General features: G+C 60.4%; 2 protein-coding genes across 2 annotated transcripts; both read right to left on the reverse strand.

The window, feature by feature from the left end:
* Window positions 1–3,726: 3,726 nt before the first annotated feature.
* On the reverse strand, window positions 3,727–6,068 carry AQP6 (aquaporin 6). The gene is made up of 4 exons (XM_008140659.3): window positions 5,676–6,068; window positions 4,841–4,999; window positions 4,539–4,619; window positions 3,727–3,939 (listed from the first exon to the last, which is right to left on the reverse strand). The coding sequence occupies exons 1-4, from the start codon at window positions 6,066–6,068 to the stop codon at window positions 3,727–3,729; spliced, it is 846 nt and encodes a 281-aa protein (XP_008138881.1).
* A 7,559-nt stretch (window positions 6,069–13,627) lies between these two features.
* AQP5 (aquaporin 5) lies at window positions 13,628–16,551 on the reverse strand. The gene is made up of 4 exons (XM_008140658.3): window positions 16,174–16,551; window positions 15,080–15,244; window positions 14,592–14,675; window positions 13,628–13,850 (listed from the first exon to the last, which is right to left on the reverse strand). The coding sequence occupies exons 1-4, from the start codon at window positions 16,534–16,536 to the stop codon at window positions 13,665–13,667; spliced, it is 798 nt and encodes a 265-aa protein (XP_008138880.2). The 5' UTR covers window positions 16,537–16,551; the 3' UTR covers window positions 13,628–13,664.
* Between the last annotated feature and the right edge of the window lie 527 nt (window positions 16,552–17,078).

The raw sequence follows: 17,078 nt of genomic DNA on the forward strand, positions 1-17,078 counted from the left end.
TGTTCCAGAACACTTGACCTCATTATAGATCAGAGATCACAGATTTTGATCTGTGCTGCCTCTTAAACCCTCAGCTCTGGTGACTGCTCCTTTTTTGTTTACTTAGCTGCCATATGAAATCCCAGATGCTCCAAGCCCTGCTTCTTTTCACCCCTTTATACCCACCCAGCTTCCTTACCCCCGTCCCCTGAATCTCCCCAAACCAGCTCCCAGCTGCCATCACTGCAGCCCTCCACGTCTGTTCCAAGGAGTCCTGTTTCTTTCTCGGGTTTGATTCTTGACTCCTCTTTCCTCTGGATCCTTCTCCCCTGACACACTCATACTTACAGACTCTCTCCTTTGCTCAAGCTAAGCCTGGGTTAAGCCTTCTTTACTGATAGCTGGGCTGCATTAGACACCACAGGAGAAACAGCCAGACTCTGGCAGAGGGAATGGCAGCCTCCTGCGATGGGTAAAACCCGCTACCACCGATGGCACTAGGCACGGTGCGGGACACGCATACCCCACACAGTTCTTCCAGGCCCTTAGGAACAAACTCCATTTTCCAGATGAGGAAAGCGAGGCAAGTGCACACAGCTGTAAGTGCCTGAGCCTGTATTTAAACTCAACCCTTCCAACCTCTAGTCTACTTAAGTAGTTCTTTTCTTTTAACCTTGGTGTACAGAATCCTTTAGGTCAAAATGATTTTCCTTGGAAAGTAAGTCTCTGGATCATCATTCTGCTCCTCCTCTCCCCTCAGCCTAAGGGACTCAAATGTGCCCCAGAACCTGGCCCCTTAGTGGGCCCTCCCCTTTCCACCGTGTGGCTCCAGATTAGACCTGTCCTCTACACCCGAGGGAGCAGTGGGGTGGGAAGCGGAGAGGGGCTTCCTGCCAACCAATGGGGACGCGACAGCCTGGGCTCTGTGCCGGCATCATCTGCTCCTGCTAAGACAATCATCAACATAAAAGGCTAATTGTATTAATCACCACGGCACCCGTCCGGAGTCCCCCTCCCTTTGGGGAGAATTATGAATTGCAATTGCAGATGGCTCTGCTGATTGAAAGCAGTGCTCAGCAGGGAGAAGGGCCAGATCAGATTACACACCATTAATTAAAAACTTCCCCTGACAAACGGGAGGAAGGGAGTGTACGCCAAGGGTCTGCCTGGCTGGGTCTCTGTCCTCCCTGAGCTCCCCACTCCCACCCGAGGCCGGGGGCTGCGGCCGCGGAGCCCACTGGCTGGACCCGCTGAGATTTGGCTCCCTGAAGGCCAGCCCTTCCCTCGGCCAAACAGATGGCTGGCTGTCCTATTAAAGGCTGCGGAGGAGAAGCTCGCCTTTGGTTCCTCTCTCCTGCCTGACTTGGGATGCTCTTCCGGTTGTAACCTAGTTCCTCACTTCTCAGGAAGCTGGTCTCCGTGCTCTAGCAGAGCTCCATAGAACTGTTTGTGAAAGTAGCCCCCGCTTTCTCCTCAGGCAGCCAGCCTTACCCTTTTGGCCCAAAGTTCCTGGGACAGGTCACACAGTTGGCTCTGGAGTAAGGGTGGGACTCGTGTGACTGCACCCTCTTCCAGCTACCCCTGCCGGCAAGCGCAGGCTCCCCTGCCTGCTGTCCTCTTGGCTCCTGTGGAGCTGAGACTCCTGAATTCTCCTCTTGGTCAATCACTACCTCCTCTCCCCCGCAGCTGCCCAGCTTCAGTCATTCGCTCACCAGACTTTTTATTGAGCAGCGTGTGTCCTGGGCTCCGGGGAGGTGGAGATAATCTGTCCGGGAGCCTAAGGGCCTGCTGCAGGACCTCCACCCCTGCCCTCTTCAACCTTCTCTTCCATCCCGGGCTGTGTGAGCCCCCAGGCGCACGATTTTGGAAAATTCTAAGCTGGAAGCTAGGGAGACCTAAGGGGGCTGTGGTACTGAGCCAAGTGACCTTTAGCAAGCCAATCACATCACACACACACACACACACACACACACACACACACACACACACACACACACACGGGCCCAGCCATCCCTGCTCATAAAGGCACAAGAAGCCCTGGGCGCTTTTGTGATGGTGGATGAGTGCAGCCCAGCTTGGGGAGCTGTGAGCCGTACTCTGCACTGACAGCATCACAGGACCCTGACCTCAGCTGCTGTGGCCACGAGGACTGGGGACTGTTCGGGCACTGGTCACAGCTGGGCCTTGTCACCCAGCCCTGGGAAGACTGGCAGCCCCTCCCCCACCCCCAGCCCCTTTGGAGACCTATCCAAAGGGAAAGGCCTATCTGTTTTATGGATTTGGTTGCTGCATCTCAGAATGCCATGGTGATGGGCGCCATAGAGATGAGAAGAACTAACTTTTATTGGCTTGTCTCTTCGTTCCAGGGTCCCTCCCCCAGCACCCCCCGCCCCCTCGAAAAGCTCCACAGAAACTCGCCCCACACACATACTCACAAAGCTCCCAGGTCAGTAGCCTCAGCAGAAAAGGAGGCAGGGCTCCCGTGACGGGAGCAAATGAAGTGAGAAAAACGCCCTCTGTTTCTCCCTCTCAGTCATCTCCCTGTCTCCCTTCTTCCCTCCCATTATCAACAGCAATTGTATTCAAACCCAATAATTGCAGTAATAGCAACAATAATCATCATTTATTGGCGTTGTTTTTCTAACATTTTTACTTCCAAAAACATTTTCCAATTTCTTACTTGTTTTCACAGCAGTCTCTAGGGGAGGCCTGTGCCCATTCAGTCGCCGGGGAAGCTGAGGTCCAGGCAGGACCCCGGGCCATGGGCAGAATCGGTTTATAGCAGCTTGTAAATACTGACAAACCAGTCGGGACTCTGGCCGTCCTTCAGAGGCAACTGAACTGAACTTCTTGGTTGCCTGCATCATTCCAACCATCCTTGGGACTTATTCAACAGCTCTTGGGGGTCCTGGTAGATTTGAGAATGAGGCCGAGACAGCTCCTGTGGACATGGACCGAGGGCTGGGCTGGAGTCATCCCCTCTCAGAGCTGTCCCTGTCCATGGGACGGGGTGGGAGGCAGGAAAACACCCGGAAGAGCTTGCCCTGGGAAAGGCCGTCAGGCTCAAACCTTCCTTGCCTGTGTCCCGCCCCTCTGCTAGCCCGAGAAAAGCTTCCTCTCCGTGTCAGCTCTTCCCAAGGGTGGGGTTTCCTCCTGAGCATTTGGGGGGAGTGAGGGATGAAGATCTATAGGGAGGGTAATCTCTGTCCGAAAGAAGCCCCCAGTCTGAGGGGGGAGCCATGGCCTCCTCCCCCGCTCCCCCCAAACCACACCGAAGGGCAGAGATCCCTCTGAGGAGCCCTGAGTCTTCTGGGAAGTCTGGCCTCTCCTCCCTAAGGGTGGGGTAAGAAGTTAGGGTTCCCTGAGGTCCCTTTAGCCCTCAGTCCTTAAGCAGACTGGCTCTCTGGGCTCTAATTCCCCTGTCCCCCCGCAAGACCTGGGGATCTGGAGTCCAGTTGGATGAGAGAAGGGGAGGGCAGGCGTGAATCCCCCTGCCTCCCTCTGCTCTGTTCCATTAGAGATGGAGGAGGAGGAAGGGGGACAGATTTGCTCCCCGAATTCTATCTAGAAATGGAATGCCCGGGAGAGGGATTGGTATCCCCTGCCCAACCTGTTAGGACAAGAGGCCAAGCCTTTCCTACGCACCCTTAAACACCCCCCTTTCCTCTCAGAAAACCTCAACTCTGGTCACACGAGGCATACTGCCCACGCACCGGCCTCTCCAAAGCCTGAGGCAAGGGCCGAGTTCTATGCTATCTGACACATATTCTCCATTTTGGTGTCCCCTGGATTGGACTGGGGTTCGTTTTTCTGGGGCTCCTCCCCTTCCACTTTCTCCATCTCCGAGGTGCCTGTGAGGATGGCCAGCCGCTGGGCCAGGGTCTTGGTGTCAGGGAACAGGATGAAGTTGTAGATCAGCGACGCCAGGACAGCCCCTGTCAGGGGTCCCACCCAGAAGATCTGAGGAGGCAGAGAGAAGTGGGCGCCGGCTTGTGAGCCATCGGGATCATAGGGTGGCTGTGGGACCCCTGCCTGCTTCCCCAGTGCTGACTTGGTCTCCCAGGAGCCCTGGAGCGGTCTAAAAGGTGGCAGATTTGAGAAGCAGGAGTCCTGTCCAGAACTCCCGCCGTGGGGGGATCTTGCCTCCCACGGGCGGCCCGGGCTCCTCACCACTCCTTTCTCCCTGCTCTCACCTCCCCTGTACCAGCCGGGAGCCCTGGCTAGTGCTGTTCCTATCTTTGCTGGTGTGTGTGTGTCTATTTCTGTTTGCCTTGTTCTTTATCCAAGTTTGGAAATCGGTCCAGCTGGAGAAAGTGAATAAGGAAACAGCCAGGACTTGAGGCTGCGGTTCCCGCCCTGGCCCATTTCTAGCCAGTCCCCTGGGCACCCTGGGCTATTGAAGCTAGAAAGAAAGGAAGTACAAGCCCCCGTCTTCTGAGCTCAGGGAAACCTCCATCAGGGGTCAAGATGGTCTGTGGCAGGGAGACTTGTCTGCCCGTCCCCGGTGAAGCCTCGGGCCCTCACGCCCCCCACCCATGGCTGCCAGCAGAGGGTCTCACCCAGTGGACTTCGAACTTCCCAACTATGACAGCAGGACCGAAGGAGCGGGCCGGGTTCATGGAACAGCCAGTGAAGTAGACCTGGGGAGTGATTGCGGTTCAGGGTGCGAAGGGGCTTAAGGCAGGCCTGGGAGGGGACAGTCCCCGCTGCCTTGGTTCAGACCCAGCTCCAGCCTTGGCCTCTGCAGCACGTAGCCTGGGCCTGGAGTAGGGGGCTCACTCCCCCTCCCCCCAAGGCATGAGGGACGCGGGGAGGGACGTTTCCTGGCCTTCGGGGCCCCTGCAGCCCCTCTGCCCCTTACCCCGATGAGGTGGCCCAAGGCCACGGAGGTCCCGATCATGGCGGCCGGGGAAGCCGACGTCTGCCGACTGTCGGTGGAAGCAAAGACACAGAGCACCAGCTGCAGGGTCAGAACCAGCTCCACCGCCACCGCCTGGCCCGCTGAGACTCTGCTCTGGACCTGGGTGAGAGGGTTACCCTGGAGTCCGCCCATTTCCCGTGTCACACCTCACCTCTGCCAGGCCAGGACGTAAGGACTGCGCAGGGGGTTGGGGGCAGCCTGGCCACTTGCTCTCTGCAGAAGTAGTGTCACCCTTCCCACCCCAAAGGTGGGTTGGGGCCAGGGATTTAGCGGGTGGCTGGGGCTCAGGACTGGTGGGAAAGAGGAGGCACAGAGAAGCTGGGGTGCATGTTTGCGAGCTGATTGGGAGGAGACCTGGGTGGGAGTGGAAGAAGGAGATTTGGGGAGGTGGGTGGAACAGAGATGACTAGGGGAAGCTGGTTGGGGGTTGGTGAAACAGGCCTTAGGGTGCTGGGGGACCATGGGGAGGAAGATGAAGTGCATGCAGGGTTCCTGCCATCACCCACAGCCCTAGCCCTCCCTGGCCACCCCAGCCCTTGAATGCCTGGTCCTTCTCCGACTCCTGCCCCTTCGTGTGGCTGCTCCCACCTGTTCCTCAATCCACAACCCCATCCCTGCTCCGTCTGCACTAAAGCCACACACGGTCTGATTCCCTGGGTCCCAGGGCCCAGCACAGCAGGGTGAAGCAGGTGCCTGTGTGGTTACCTCCCTGCCCCTCTCCTCTGCCTGGCCCTCCCCCCTCCTGGCCCTGCCAGGCGCCCCTCCCTGCACCTACCACGTTGACGGCGAGGGTCTCTCGGATGTCTCCTGGTGTGATCCCGTAGAGCAGAGCAGCCCCCACAATGGCCCCTGCCAGTTGGGCAGCCATATAGGCCACAGCGCGGGGCAGGGAGATTTGGGAGCCCACGAGGAAGGCCAGCGTCACCGCGGGGTTGACGTGAGCCCCACTGGTCTTCCAGGTCACCTGCACCACCATGGCCGTGGCCAGGTTGAAGGTGATGGCGATCTGCAGCACAGAGGGAAGCGCCGAGGGCCAGCGCATGGCCGAGCCCACGCCGAAGAACACGTACAGCCCTGTGGCCAGGAACTCGGCGAACAGCGCCTTGCTGATGGCCATCCAGAGCCGGCACCCCAGCCTCCTGGCCAAGCCGCACCCCCCTGGCTCCATCCCTGCAGGTCCTGGAGTGTGGGCTGCCGCCCCCTCTGCTCCAGGGCCCCTCTGTTCGTCTCGGCTGCTCTGGGGCCTCACTGTGCGGAGGCTTGGCTGGCCCACCTGTAGCTCCTCCGCTGCTCTGCGGCCAGGCCTGTGCTGGGCGGACTGGCAGGGACCGAGCCGGCGGGGTTATGTGTGTGTGGGTGGGCGGGAGGTGTGGGGCGGCGCTCACATGCCTGTCCGCCCGGAGCTCACCTGACAGCTGGGGGAGGGGGCGGTCTCGGGGCGCTGATCTGGAACCTCCAGGGAGGTTTCCAAACTGGACAGGCCTAACGTGCTGCGGGCAGAGCCCAGCCTGAGGGCACAGGTGCCGCTCACATCCCTGATGTCAGCGTGGATAGAGCGAGATCTCTCCATTCCCAAGCCCAAGGCCTGCCCCAGAGGGTCCTGTGCATTCGGGGGGGGGGGGGGGGAAGGCGGCGCGGAGGGGGGACGACAGGGGGACTCCTGTTCTCCTAGCCCTCTGCCTCCAGATGGGCTCACACTACCTGTACCCCATAAATCCAGATGTGAAATGAAGCTCTCTCCTCCATCCCCGCCTAAAACCCAACTCACAGAAAGCAGCCGTAAATAGAGTTTCCTAGGGACGTGGCCGGTGGGGACGCAGAGGGGCAGGTGGAAGACGGGTTATTCCACGGCTAATCAGGTGACACGCACGGCAGGGGGCACCCTGCTGCTTGCCCGCGGAAATTTCCACTGGAGTCACACCCACTTCCCTGTCTCTTTCTGCTTCCCTCCCTCCCTCTCATTCCTTAGACCCCCCACCCCCCCCCCCACCCCCCCACCCCCGCTTCTCTGCTCTCCTTCTCAGGGGACAAAACAATACCTCTTATGGCCCACACAGGGCAGCTGAGCCATTTTTGTGGCTATGCCGGCCCTAAAGTCACCCATGCCCTAGGCTCTGCCCTTCTATCCTTTGCAGTATAGCGCGGTGTTGACCTAAACAAAGGTATTCCCTCCCTAAGAAGGATCTGCCGAGCTGTTAAACTAATCCTGTCTTCACCTCCTAACCACCTCTGGGTGCCAGGGCCTCGCCCCTGGACATACCTACCTGCCCAGTGGATGTCCCCTGCTTGTCCTCAGGCCCCTCAAACGAAACCTTTCCGGAAATGAGGTCCTCCTCTCCCATCCCCCAAACGCACCCCTCCTGTTCCTACCCGGCTCAGTTGCAGGCACCGGGGAAGCATCCTGACCCTTCTCCCCCTCCGGCCTCATCCACTGAAGCCTCCGTCCTGCTGCTTTTAGCCCTACGTGTTTCTTGACTGTGCTCTCTTCTTGCACCCCTGCTGCCCTGCTGCCTTTAAGCGTTCTGTCTGCTCCCTTGCTCTGCTCCAATCAATTCTCCACACCGCAGCCCCAGTGATCTTTCTAAAATGCAAATCTGATCCTGCTGCTCCTCTGCTGAAGCACTTCAAAGCTTCCGTCCCTTCTGTGAGCCCCATGCGTGCACGTGCGTGCGTGGCCTCCAAGGCCCCTGGGATCCTGCTCCCCCTCCTCCCCTCTCTCCACTCCTTGCCTTGCACTTTACCCTCTGGCCTCATCACAAGGCCAGTGGTTCTGGAACGCTCAGAGCTGGTCTCTCCTTGGAAGATGCTCTCTCTTCTTGGAGAGCCCTCCCCACCTCCTCTGCTTGGGTAACCCCTATACCAGTGATGGCGAACCTATGACACGCGTGTCAGCACTGACACGCGTAGCCATTTCTGATGACACGCGGCCGCTGAGGCGCCCGCATGCTGAGGATGAAACATTTGCGAAATAATGTTTTTTCCTCAAAGTGACACACTACCCGAGTTATGCTCAGTTTTTGGGCGAAGTTTGACACACCAAGCTCAAAAGGTTGCCCATCACTGCCCTATACCATCCCTACGGCTCAGCTTCGATGTCACCACCTCCTTTCCCAGGTGAGCCCCTCTGTGTGTTCCCACCACGCCTGGACATTTTTGTGCACTACAGTCCGCATAGGGTGTTGCCATGGTGTTAACGGGTCTCCCTGTGAGGCGGCGAGCTCCTGAGGGAGGCAGGAGCCAAGGTTTGCTCATCCCTCCATGCAGTACCTTGCACAGGGATTGATCATAGCAGGTGCTCAGTAAATAACTGTCGAATGAACGCGTGAGTAAAAGCTTCCCTTCTCCTGCTTCCTGTGAGTCTGTGCTTTCATTGGCTGTTTGAGGGGGATGGAGAGGCAGGAGGAGTGGGTGGCCCCAATGCTGGGTTGGCTATGCTTCACCAGCTTTTTAAAAATGTTTTTATTGATTTCAGAGAGAAAGGGAGAGGGAGGGAGAGATAGACACATCAATGATGACAGAGAATCATTGATCGGCTGCCTCCTGCCTGTCGGCGATCGAGCCAGCAACCTGGGCACGTGCCCTTGACCTGAATCGAACCTGGGACCCTTCAGTCCAAAGGCCGACGCTCTATCCACTGAGCCGAACCAGCTAGGGCTTCACCGGCTTCTTGACCTGGAGGCAGGAGACTTTCACATCTGCTTCCTGTCAGCTGCCTATTCTTAGTCTTATACCTTCTCTCACCTGGGACCGGGCCCTCTGAAACCTTCCAGTGAAACATCCCTGCTCTGATCACAGGCTCTGGCCACCCACCTTCCCCCATCTCAGTCACAGTGAAACTGCCCCCCGTGCTGTCCTCCCAGCCATCCTGGCTTGACCCTACCTTCTCCAGCCAGATGCCCTGGCATCTCACCCTAGTGCCCCACTGTCCTGGCTCTCTTTTCTCCCTCCCCCTCCCACACACCTGCATCTCTCCATTCTCATTCTGCTCACACCCTCTGCCTACCATCTGCACTGCTGAGCGCTGCTGGAGACGCTCGCCCAGCCATGCAGGCCGCTGCCATGACAAGTCCATGGTTTCTGGCCTCAGCAGGGGCCGCTGCTCCGTTCTGCAATCCTTACACCACCCCCGGGCGGCTGTCTCCCCATTCTTCCAAGGCCCACTTCAACTTTCCCCACTCCGCTCAAGCACCCCGCTCTTCTAGCGGATCGACTGGCCTCCTGTCCCACCCAGAGAGCCAAGCTAGCGGGCAGTGCTTCCTCCCGCCCTCCGGCCACCAACGCGCTGGCGGCTGCCCATGCCCTCACCAGCTTCCCTGTGCCCCGGAGCAGAGGCAACCCTTCTCTCGTGTTGAATCGGGGGCCCCACCCGAGCATGGGGGGCCGTCTCTCTGCTGTTCCCAGTCTCATCCGTGGTGTGCACTTCGCCCTCTCCTGGCTTCTTTATAGCGCGCCTGGCAATCTCGGAGTAGTGGAGAGACCATGAATTTGGAACGCCTTTCCTCTTCGTCTCTCTTTAAAAGACTTTGTTCAAGTCTGATTCCTCCATGACGGCTGCCCTGATTTTCCTCTCCAGCGGAGGCAGGGCGAGCTGCGTGGGGAAGACGTTGGGCTTGAGCAAAGCCAATGGCTACTTCGGGCTCTGGCGGCCTCACTGCCTCCACTGTTCCAGCACAGACTCCGGAGCTTTCCTGGCCCAGAGGATTCTTTCAGTAATTACTCGAGGAATGGAGGCGTTGGGCAGCGTGAGGGACATTCCTCCGTGCCTCGGTGGGCTCTCTGCCTGGAGGCTGGCCCAAGGAACCTCAAGGGCATCTCTCTTCTTCCCTCCCTTGGGTTCAGACACGTGCCAGCCCCTCCGTCTTTCCGAGCCTCAGCTCTGTGCCTGTACACCAGGCACCAAACAACAGGACAGCCCATCTGCCGAGGCCTGTGATAAGAGGATACAAGCGAAAGCATTTGGGCCTTGCCGTGCACTGCACTCCTGACCAGTGCCTGACGCCTGTGACTTCGGTTTCCCTCCTTATGAAATGGAGATTAAAATCCCCACCTCCCCCACGTGTCATTAGGAGTCAATGTGCTAATTCCCGGGAGGGTGTTTCTGAGCGAGGAAATGTTGGTTATTAGAACCGCCACGCCCCTCCCCTCTCCGGTGAGACAGCTGTGAGGACCGGGCTGCGTGGGAAGGGTCCTGGTTGCTGTGGCAGCTCCAGGACAAGCAGCACCGGCGGCCCCTGCCCTGGACCCTGGAGGCTGGGCATTAAGAGCCGTGGTAGCCTTTGTTTCTGGCTGGCCCAGAACAGAGCCTCCTGGGGCCCAGCCTGGCCCGGGACAAGGTCCTTCGTCCCCCGAGGCCAGCCAGGCATTGGCCAGGGCTTGCTCCAGCTCCAGCCAGTCCTCGGCTCTATCACCACGCTTTGAGGTCACTCATGCTCAGAGGCCTTTTGCCACGGCCCTACAGCTGCCTGTCAGGTGGCTGTGTGCTCTTCACCTCCCAGAGGCCTGTCTCTGGGCCCCCCAGATCCCTGAGAAGGGAGGAACATGCATAAGGGAAATGTGAGCGCTGACTGAGGACCAGGGTTTGGGGAAGATGGGGCAGCAAGAAGGATGAAGGTATCAGGAGAGAAGAGGAGGGGCATTAAACACGTGATAGAAGGGAAGAAGTCAAGATAGCTTCCCTCACATTATCTCACCAATCCCCACAAAATGTGACAGGCGAGGAAGTCTGATCTCATCTGCACAGACAGGGGAGGAAACTGAGATCAGAGAGGGGCCGAGAGAGCTGACCCTCCAGCCAACCCTCCTGTCCATCCATCTAGACAGCCAACCTCTGTCCATCCTCTCCTTCACCCCCAGTCCTCCATCTCTTCACCACGTCTACCTTTCCACCTGGTGAGACCTGGCAGCCCTGCGCAGGGGGGCAGTGGAGGGGTAGGACGCCTCCTAGAGGAGAATCAAGGCGCTCCGTGGGTCCCATCTTCAGGTGGAGCAGAGGGTCACAGGGGTGACTGAGCATGTGTGCTTGGGTGTGACACACGTGCGCCTCTCGGTTACACATGGAGCCGGAACACGAGTGGAGGAGGATTGGCGAGGCTGTCACATGCACGGAGTGAGCAGCCCATGCCGAGAAGACGCAGCCCCTCGGCACAGCTGCAGGTCGGTGCGGAGGTGCGGGGCTGGGCGTGTGCGGGCTCCTGCGGGTCTTTGTGAGCCCAGACCTAGCGGCACGTGGAGGATCAGCCACCACGGAGCACAGCGCCCTCTGCTGGCCACACAGCCCGACTGCCGCAACTTGGCCGTCCAAAGCCTAGGATCCTCTCCCTCTGGCGGGGCCGGGAACTCCCTCGGACTGGGTGCCGCACCCCGCCCTGAGGGTCTGTCCCCCACAGGCCCACTTGTCAGAGAAAGGAACGCAAGTTGCTGGGCTGGGGGAGAGGCCAGCCTCCCAGGCACGGCTGTGCCTGCACCTGAGTCTTCTGGAGGCTGAATGGGAAAGGACTCTCTCTCTTCTGCATCCCATCTCGGATAGTGGCGTGGGGGTGGACCGAGAGTAGCTACTTCCTGGTGGCCCCGGGGGACCCAGGCCTGAGAGACTCCCCGTGTCCTCCATCCCCCACGTCTGGAGCCCAGACCCAGAATTCGCCGGACGAGAAGCGCAGCAGTTGTGCATTCGGTGGACGAGGTCCCCCTCTGCTGGTCGGAGCTGGCACTTGCGGCCGGGACTGGGTGGAGGCCGGAGCTGGCTGCCCCTTTCCACAGGTTCTCACACGCAGAACTGCCTTTTGGTGTTAACTGCACGCTGGTGAGGCGGGCGGGGCAGGGCAGGGCGGCTGCAGCTCCCACTCACAGATACTGGGCTCAGGTGTGGAGGAGGACCGGGGACTCTGCCGCCCTCACCCCCAACCCCTGCGACTGACCCTTGCCGGCAGGGCCTGTGGACTCTCCCACCTCTTCCCCGCCCATCTCCGAGCCCTACCGGCCCCTCGTCTTCTGAGGCAAAGCTGAAGACTGTGGAGCAAGGTTCCCGCCCAAGAGAAAAGCTGGAGCTCAGGTTCAAACACTCCCAGGAGAGCAGAGGCCCGGACCTGGGGTGCGGCCAGGGTCCCAGATGTGTACATGCTGGCGTCTCTTCACACTTGTTTGTTTATTGAGCACTCACCCTGAAGTGCCTGGCCCTGTTTGCACCAGGGCTTTATTTCCATCCATTGTGTCATTTTAACCTCACAGCCACCCATGCGTACAACTAGCCCCACTTGACAGGTGAGGTCATTAAAGCTCGGAGGGTGTGTGTTACCCAACGTTAGGCTTCAAGACATGGACCCCAAGCAGCCTCTTTAACTCCGATGCAGGGCCGTGTCCTGAGCGGCTCAGCTGCACCCCACCCTTTCCCACAGAGAGCAGCGGGTCCTAGGAATCTCATTCCTTCATCTCATCTGATCCCCACAGCAACCTGTGAGGGAAGCCGTTTTAATCCTCATTTTACAGCCTAACAGATGGAGGCCTGGCTGGTTAAGGGGGCTCCCTAAGGAGTGTCCGTGGCAAGGGGACAAGAGCCAGTGAGGGCAGAGCAGCGGGCCCAGCGAGGTGGGGACACTGGCCGGCCGCAGCAGGGAAGGGGAGACCAGAAAAGAGCTGGGCCAGTGCAGCGTGTGCATGTGTGTGTGTGTGTGCGTGTGTGTGTGTGCGCGTGTGCATGTGTGTGTGCGTGTGTGTGTGTGTGCGTGTGTGTGTGTGGCGGGGCAGGGGAGTGCTGCTGTCCCTGAGCACAGGCTCCCAACACGGCTCCTTTTTAGAACACGGAGGGGCAGAGAGGGGAGTCCAGGCTGTGCCTCCTCCCTGATGACAGACCTGGCTGGTCACCCCCTTGGCATCTCAAGGGGCTGCAGGCTAGTTCATTTCTCTCCCACCCTGCCTGGCACACCCTCCTCGAGGGGCAGGGACTTGACATAGCTGAGGCGGGAGGGGTGTGTGGGCGGGAGGTTGAGTGAAGAGGATGCCTCCTTCTCTGCTCCCACTGCCTCCTCCTGACCTCCAGCTCGCTTTCTGTATTTGGTCTCGCTCCCTCTCCCACTCCCCTCTCTTGCTCTTCCCACCCCCATATCTGACTCTAGGCCCCCCTGCCCTCAGCTTCCCTGTCTTTCCACAGAGGCCTGCGGAGCCCGTGGGGAAGGTGTGGGATGGTGAAGAGGAGCAGTGATGAGCCAGCGCCCCAAGGAGAGGCTTTTGGGGAGAGAGGAGGCAGAACATGAACGTCAGCGGTTTATTGGGAAGCCCCCACTCCACACACCAGCAGCCCTAGCCCATGCACCTAGAAGCAGAAATAAATAAGGCAGCATTGAATGAACCAGTCTCTCTCCCTCCCAAGGAGCTCTGGGGAGGGTCAGCCTCTGCCATCCTAGGGGCTGGGATCCTTCTGGCTCTTGAGGAGGGGCTGGGGAGAGTGGGGAGTGAAGAATGCAGGCCACTCCTTGCTGGCCTGCCCCTGGGGCGGCCGGTGAGCTCAGTGCTGTTCACACTCTCTGAGGTCTGACCTCAGAGAGACCCCCCTTTCCGTCAGACCTCAGCCCCTGGCCCCCACCCTAAGAGTCCCATCATGGGTTCCTGCTCCCATTTCTAACTGCAGCCTGGGGGGCGAGTACCTCCTCCCTAGCCCAGGGGACCCAGCTGTGGGGGAAGGAAGCTTTGCTGTCATGGGTTTTTGTTTTTTTTTGGGGGGGGTGTTCCCCTGCAATTCAGGGGTGAGGGGCTAGCCCCTGTCTGACGCTGGTCAGTGGGCGGTCAGCTCCATGGTCTTCTTCCGCTCCTCCCGCTGCTCCTCCCAGTCCTCCTCAGGCTCATACGTGCCCTTGACGACGGCCACACGCTCACTCAGGCTCAGGGAGTTGGGGAAGAGCAGGTAGAAGTAGAGGATGGCGGCCAGGGCAGCCCCCACGATGGGCCCCACCCAGAACACCTGACGGAGACAAGACGGCATCAGCGGGCTGAGCCCAGGCCTCAGAGACCCCCACTCCCCGCCTCCAGAGGACAAACTCATGGACCCTCAGAAGAGACAGACATACGGACTCCCAGGCCCCCAGAAAGAAAGACTTTCTCCCACCTCAGGGAGATGGGATCACAGACACACACATCCTTAAAGGAGACAGACCAGGTCCCCAGAGGCCAGGGCTCCTGTCCCTAAAGAGAGACAGATGAACCTTCAGAGGGAACAGACACATCGATCCTCAGAGAGACGGACAGAACTCCTCTCCCTCCCACGTGGGGACAGGGTCAGACTCCGGAGGGAGACCATGAGCTCTCAAAGGGTTGTCCAGACAGACAGACCCATGGGAAGGAAGACTGTCCCAACCCCTCAACAGGGACAGGTGAGTAAAACATCAGGGAGGACAGACACACAGACTCCCAGAGGCACAGACAAAATCCTCAGAGATCAACCTAGAGGTGGGGATCCCCTCGCTTACCTAGAGGACAGACAGACATAGTCTTCCCCCCCCCCCCCCACCAACAAGGGCCTCCTTGTCCATATAAATCTACCCCTGCCGGTGATCTGGCTGCATCCTATTCCCTAGGATGTCCCCTTCTCTCTCCAGCCACTGCTCCCCAGGCCCACCCCAAGCTCTGGGCCCACAGCACCCAGAAAGGCCAGAGCCGCAGCTGGTGTCCCGGCCCTCAGGGATCAAGGGACGCCCAGACTCACCCAGTGTGCAGAGCTGAACCGCTTCATGACCACTGCGGGGCCGAAAGAGCGGGCTGGGTTCATGGAGCAGCCGGTGAAATAGATCTGGACAGAGAGAGGGAGGTGGTGAGGAGGACAAAGGGCATGTCTGCTCCCATTGAGCCCCAACTCTCCCAGCGTCACCCAGCAGTCCAGGGGCTCAGCCAGATCTCCAACCCAGGATCTCCAGTTCCCAGGCTGGTACCTCTCCCTCCACAGGTCCCTGTGCACACTCCTCTCTTCTCTGTCCTGAGCCTGGGCTTGGTTTCCTGCCCCACTTCAACTCCCACTTTTCCCATCTTCCCTCGGGCTAGAGAAGGTCTGGGGGGCTCCAGTCTGGGACAGAGTATAGCAGCCCCACCCCAGGCCCAACTGCAGGGCTCACTGGTCCAGAGAGGTACTGCTCTAGGGCCCCATTATTTGCCCTGAGAGGCTCCCCATAACCCCATCCACATGGCAGCTCTGCTCACCCCCACAAGGTGGCCCAGGGTGACGGACAGGCCGATGGACAGGGCCGGGGAGCCCACAGGGCTGGTGCGGCGGGAGTCGGTAGAGGAGAAGATGCAGAGCGCCAGCTGGAAGGTCAGAATCAGCTCCACCACCATGGCCTGGCCGGGCGTCGTGTTGTTGTTGAGCTGCAAGGGGAGGGAGGGTTAGGCTCGCCTTCCGGCTCTATGGCCAGGGGCCTGGAGAAAGGGGTTTAGGGCCTCCGAGGACCCCACAGCCCAGTGCACGTCAAGGCAGGGAGGCCAGCTGCCGAAGAGACTACATACTTCACAGTGTGTACGAAGCCTGGGGCGCAGGCCATGGCCGAAGGGTGGTATGCGGGGAGCTTCTATTGGACACGGCCCTGTCAACGGTTCTGCCCAGTCTCCAACCCCCACAAGCTGGCATTTCCCCTCCCTCCTGTGGGCAGCTGCCCAGTTTGTCTACTGCACCCCCAGCCCACCTCCCGCCCGTGCCTGAGCCACTGCCAGGGCCAACCTCAAACCCGTCTCTCCAGTGCGGCTGACTCACGGCCTGACAATGGCCGAGAAAATCCTCCTCTGTGTTTGACTAATGAACCCAGTTTGCATGGGACATGGGGGCTGAATCTGGGGCTTCGGGGAGGGGGAAGGCAGCAGGGGGCCAGGAACAGGAGCCAATATTCCACAGAGACCCTCACATTAGAACGGAATTAGGGGTTCCCATGCACGATCTCTAAATGGGATCCCGTGACACCTGCTGTGGTAGGCGACCGCCATCCCCTGTAATGGCTGAGGAAAATGAGGCCCAGGGAGGCCAGGGCCAGCAGAAGCCCAGATTGCAACCCGTCTCTCTGATGGTTCCATGAAACCACTCCACTGAGGAACAGACTGGAGCTGTGAGGGCGCAAGAGGAAGGCAGAACTCGGGGGGGAGACAGGAGAAAAGGCAGGAGCTTCCGACAAAAAGGAGGGGCAGTAGGCACCAGGAGAGAGGCCGGGAAGGGGCAGCAAGAGGGGGAAGGTGAGCACCCCCCAGCCTGGGCATGCCTCTTCCTGGCCTCGGGGTGCACGGGCCCACCCCCAGTCCGGGGCACTCACCGCATTGACCGCCAGGCTGCCCCGCGCATTGGCTGGTGCCAGCCCATAGAGGATGCCGGCGCCGGCGATGGCGCCCACCAGCTGGGCCACCACGTAGAAGACAGCCCGCAGCAGGGAGATCTGGTTGCCCACCAAGAGGGCCAGCGTGACGGCAGGGTTGATGTGGCCGCCGCTCACGGGCCCCAGGGCCTGGGCCAGGGTGCCGATGGCCAGGCCGAAGGCCAGCGAGATCTGGAGGATGGAGGGCAGCGCCGACGGCCACTGAAGGGCCGAGCCGAGGCCGAAGAAGACGAAGATGAGGGTGGCCAGGAACTCGGTGAACACGGCCTTGACGAAGGCCACGGAGCACACCTCCTTCTTCATGGTGGCCGCGGGGGCCGAGCGGCGGCGGGGGGCGCCCGTCGGGGGGGCGGCGGCGGCTCGGGGGACGAGGGACTGGCTCGCGGGCGCGGCGCGCTCTCCGGGGCCGTGCGCGCGGCTGGCGGCCTGGCGCGGGCGCCGCAGGGGTGCGCTATATAGAGGGCGGGCGCCCCCCGCCGGGGCCCGCGCGGGGGGGCAGGGGGCGGCTCCCGCGCTCCGCGGCCAGCGCCGCTCGCAGGGAGGGAACTTGGCGGCCGCCCCGGGCTCGCCGCCGTCCCGGGCCCCGCGAGGTCTCCAGCCCGGGCAGCGTGCGACCTGTCGGGGCCAGGTGACCCGGGCGGCGGCGCAGACCGGCCCCGCGGCGGGGGGCCCGCGCATGGCGCGCTCCGGGCGGCTCCCCCGCTCAGCCCCGCGCCGTGTGCCCCGGGTCCCGCGGACACTGGGCTCGGCTCTCCCGCCCTACCGACCTCGGGCTGGCTGCCTCCGCCGGGCTTCCCCCCCGCCGTGGTCTTCCCTGCTCTCCTCCGCGGGCCCCGGGTCCAGCT

Source organism: Eptesicus fuscus, chromosome 7 (assembly GCF_027574615.1).
Source record: "Eptesicus fuscus isolate TK198812 chromosome 7, DD_ASM_mEF_20220401, whole genome shotgun sequence".
In the NCBI taxonomy this organism is placed as follows: domain Eukaryota; kingdom Metazoa; phylum Chordata; class Mammalia; order Chiroptera; family Vespertilionidae; genus Eptesicus; species Eptesicus fuscus.

What these genes read in the sequence shown, in the direction of transcription:
- AQP5 (XM_008140658.3), bottom strand. Translation starts at nt 16,536, where the DNA reads ATGAAGAAGGAGGTGTGCTCCGTGGCCTTCGTCAAGGCCGTGTTCACC. An exon ending in GCAGCCTGGCGGTCAATGCG is followed by an intron (nt 15,245 to 16,173) that starts GTGAGTGCCCCG and finishes CTCCCCTTGCAG; the next exon opens with CTCAACAACAACACGACGCC. An exon ending in GGTTCAGCTCTGCACACTGG is followed by an intron (nt 13,851 to 14,591) that starts GTGAGTCTGGGC and finishes TGTCTCCGTCAG; the next exon opens with GTGTTCTGGGTGGGGCCCAT.
- AQP6 (XM_008140659.3), bottom strand. Translation starts at nt 6,068, where the DNA reads ATGGAGCCAGGGGGGTGCGGCTTGGCCAGGAGGCTGGGGTGCCGGCTC. An exon ending in CCTTGGGCCACCTCATCGGG is followed by an intron (nt 4,620 to 4,840) that starts GTAAGGGGCAGA and finishes ATCACTCCCCAG; the next exon opens with GTCTACTTCACTGGCTGTTC. An exon ending in GGAAGTTCGAAGTCCACTGG is followed by an intron (nt 3,940 to 4,538) that starts GTGAGACCCTCT and finishes CTGCCTCCTCAG; the next exon opens with ATCTTCTGGGTGGGACCCCT.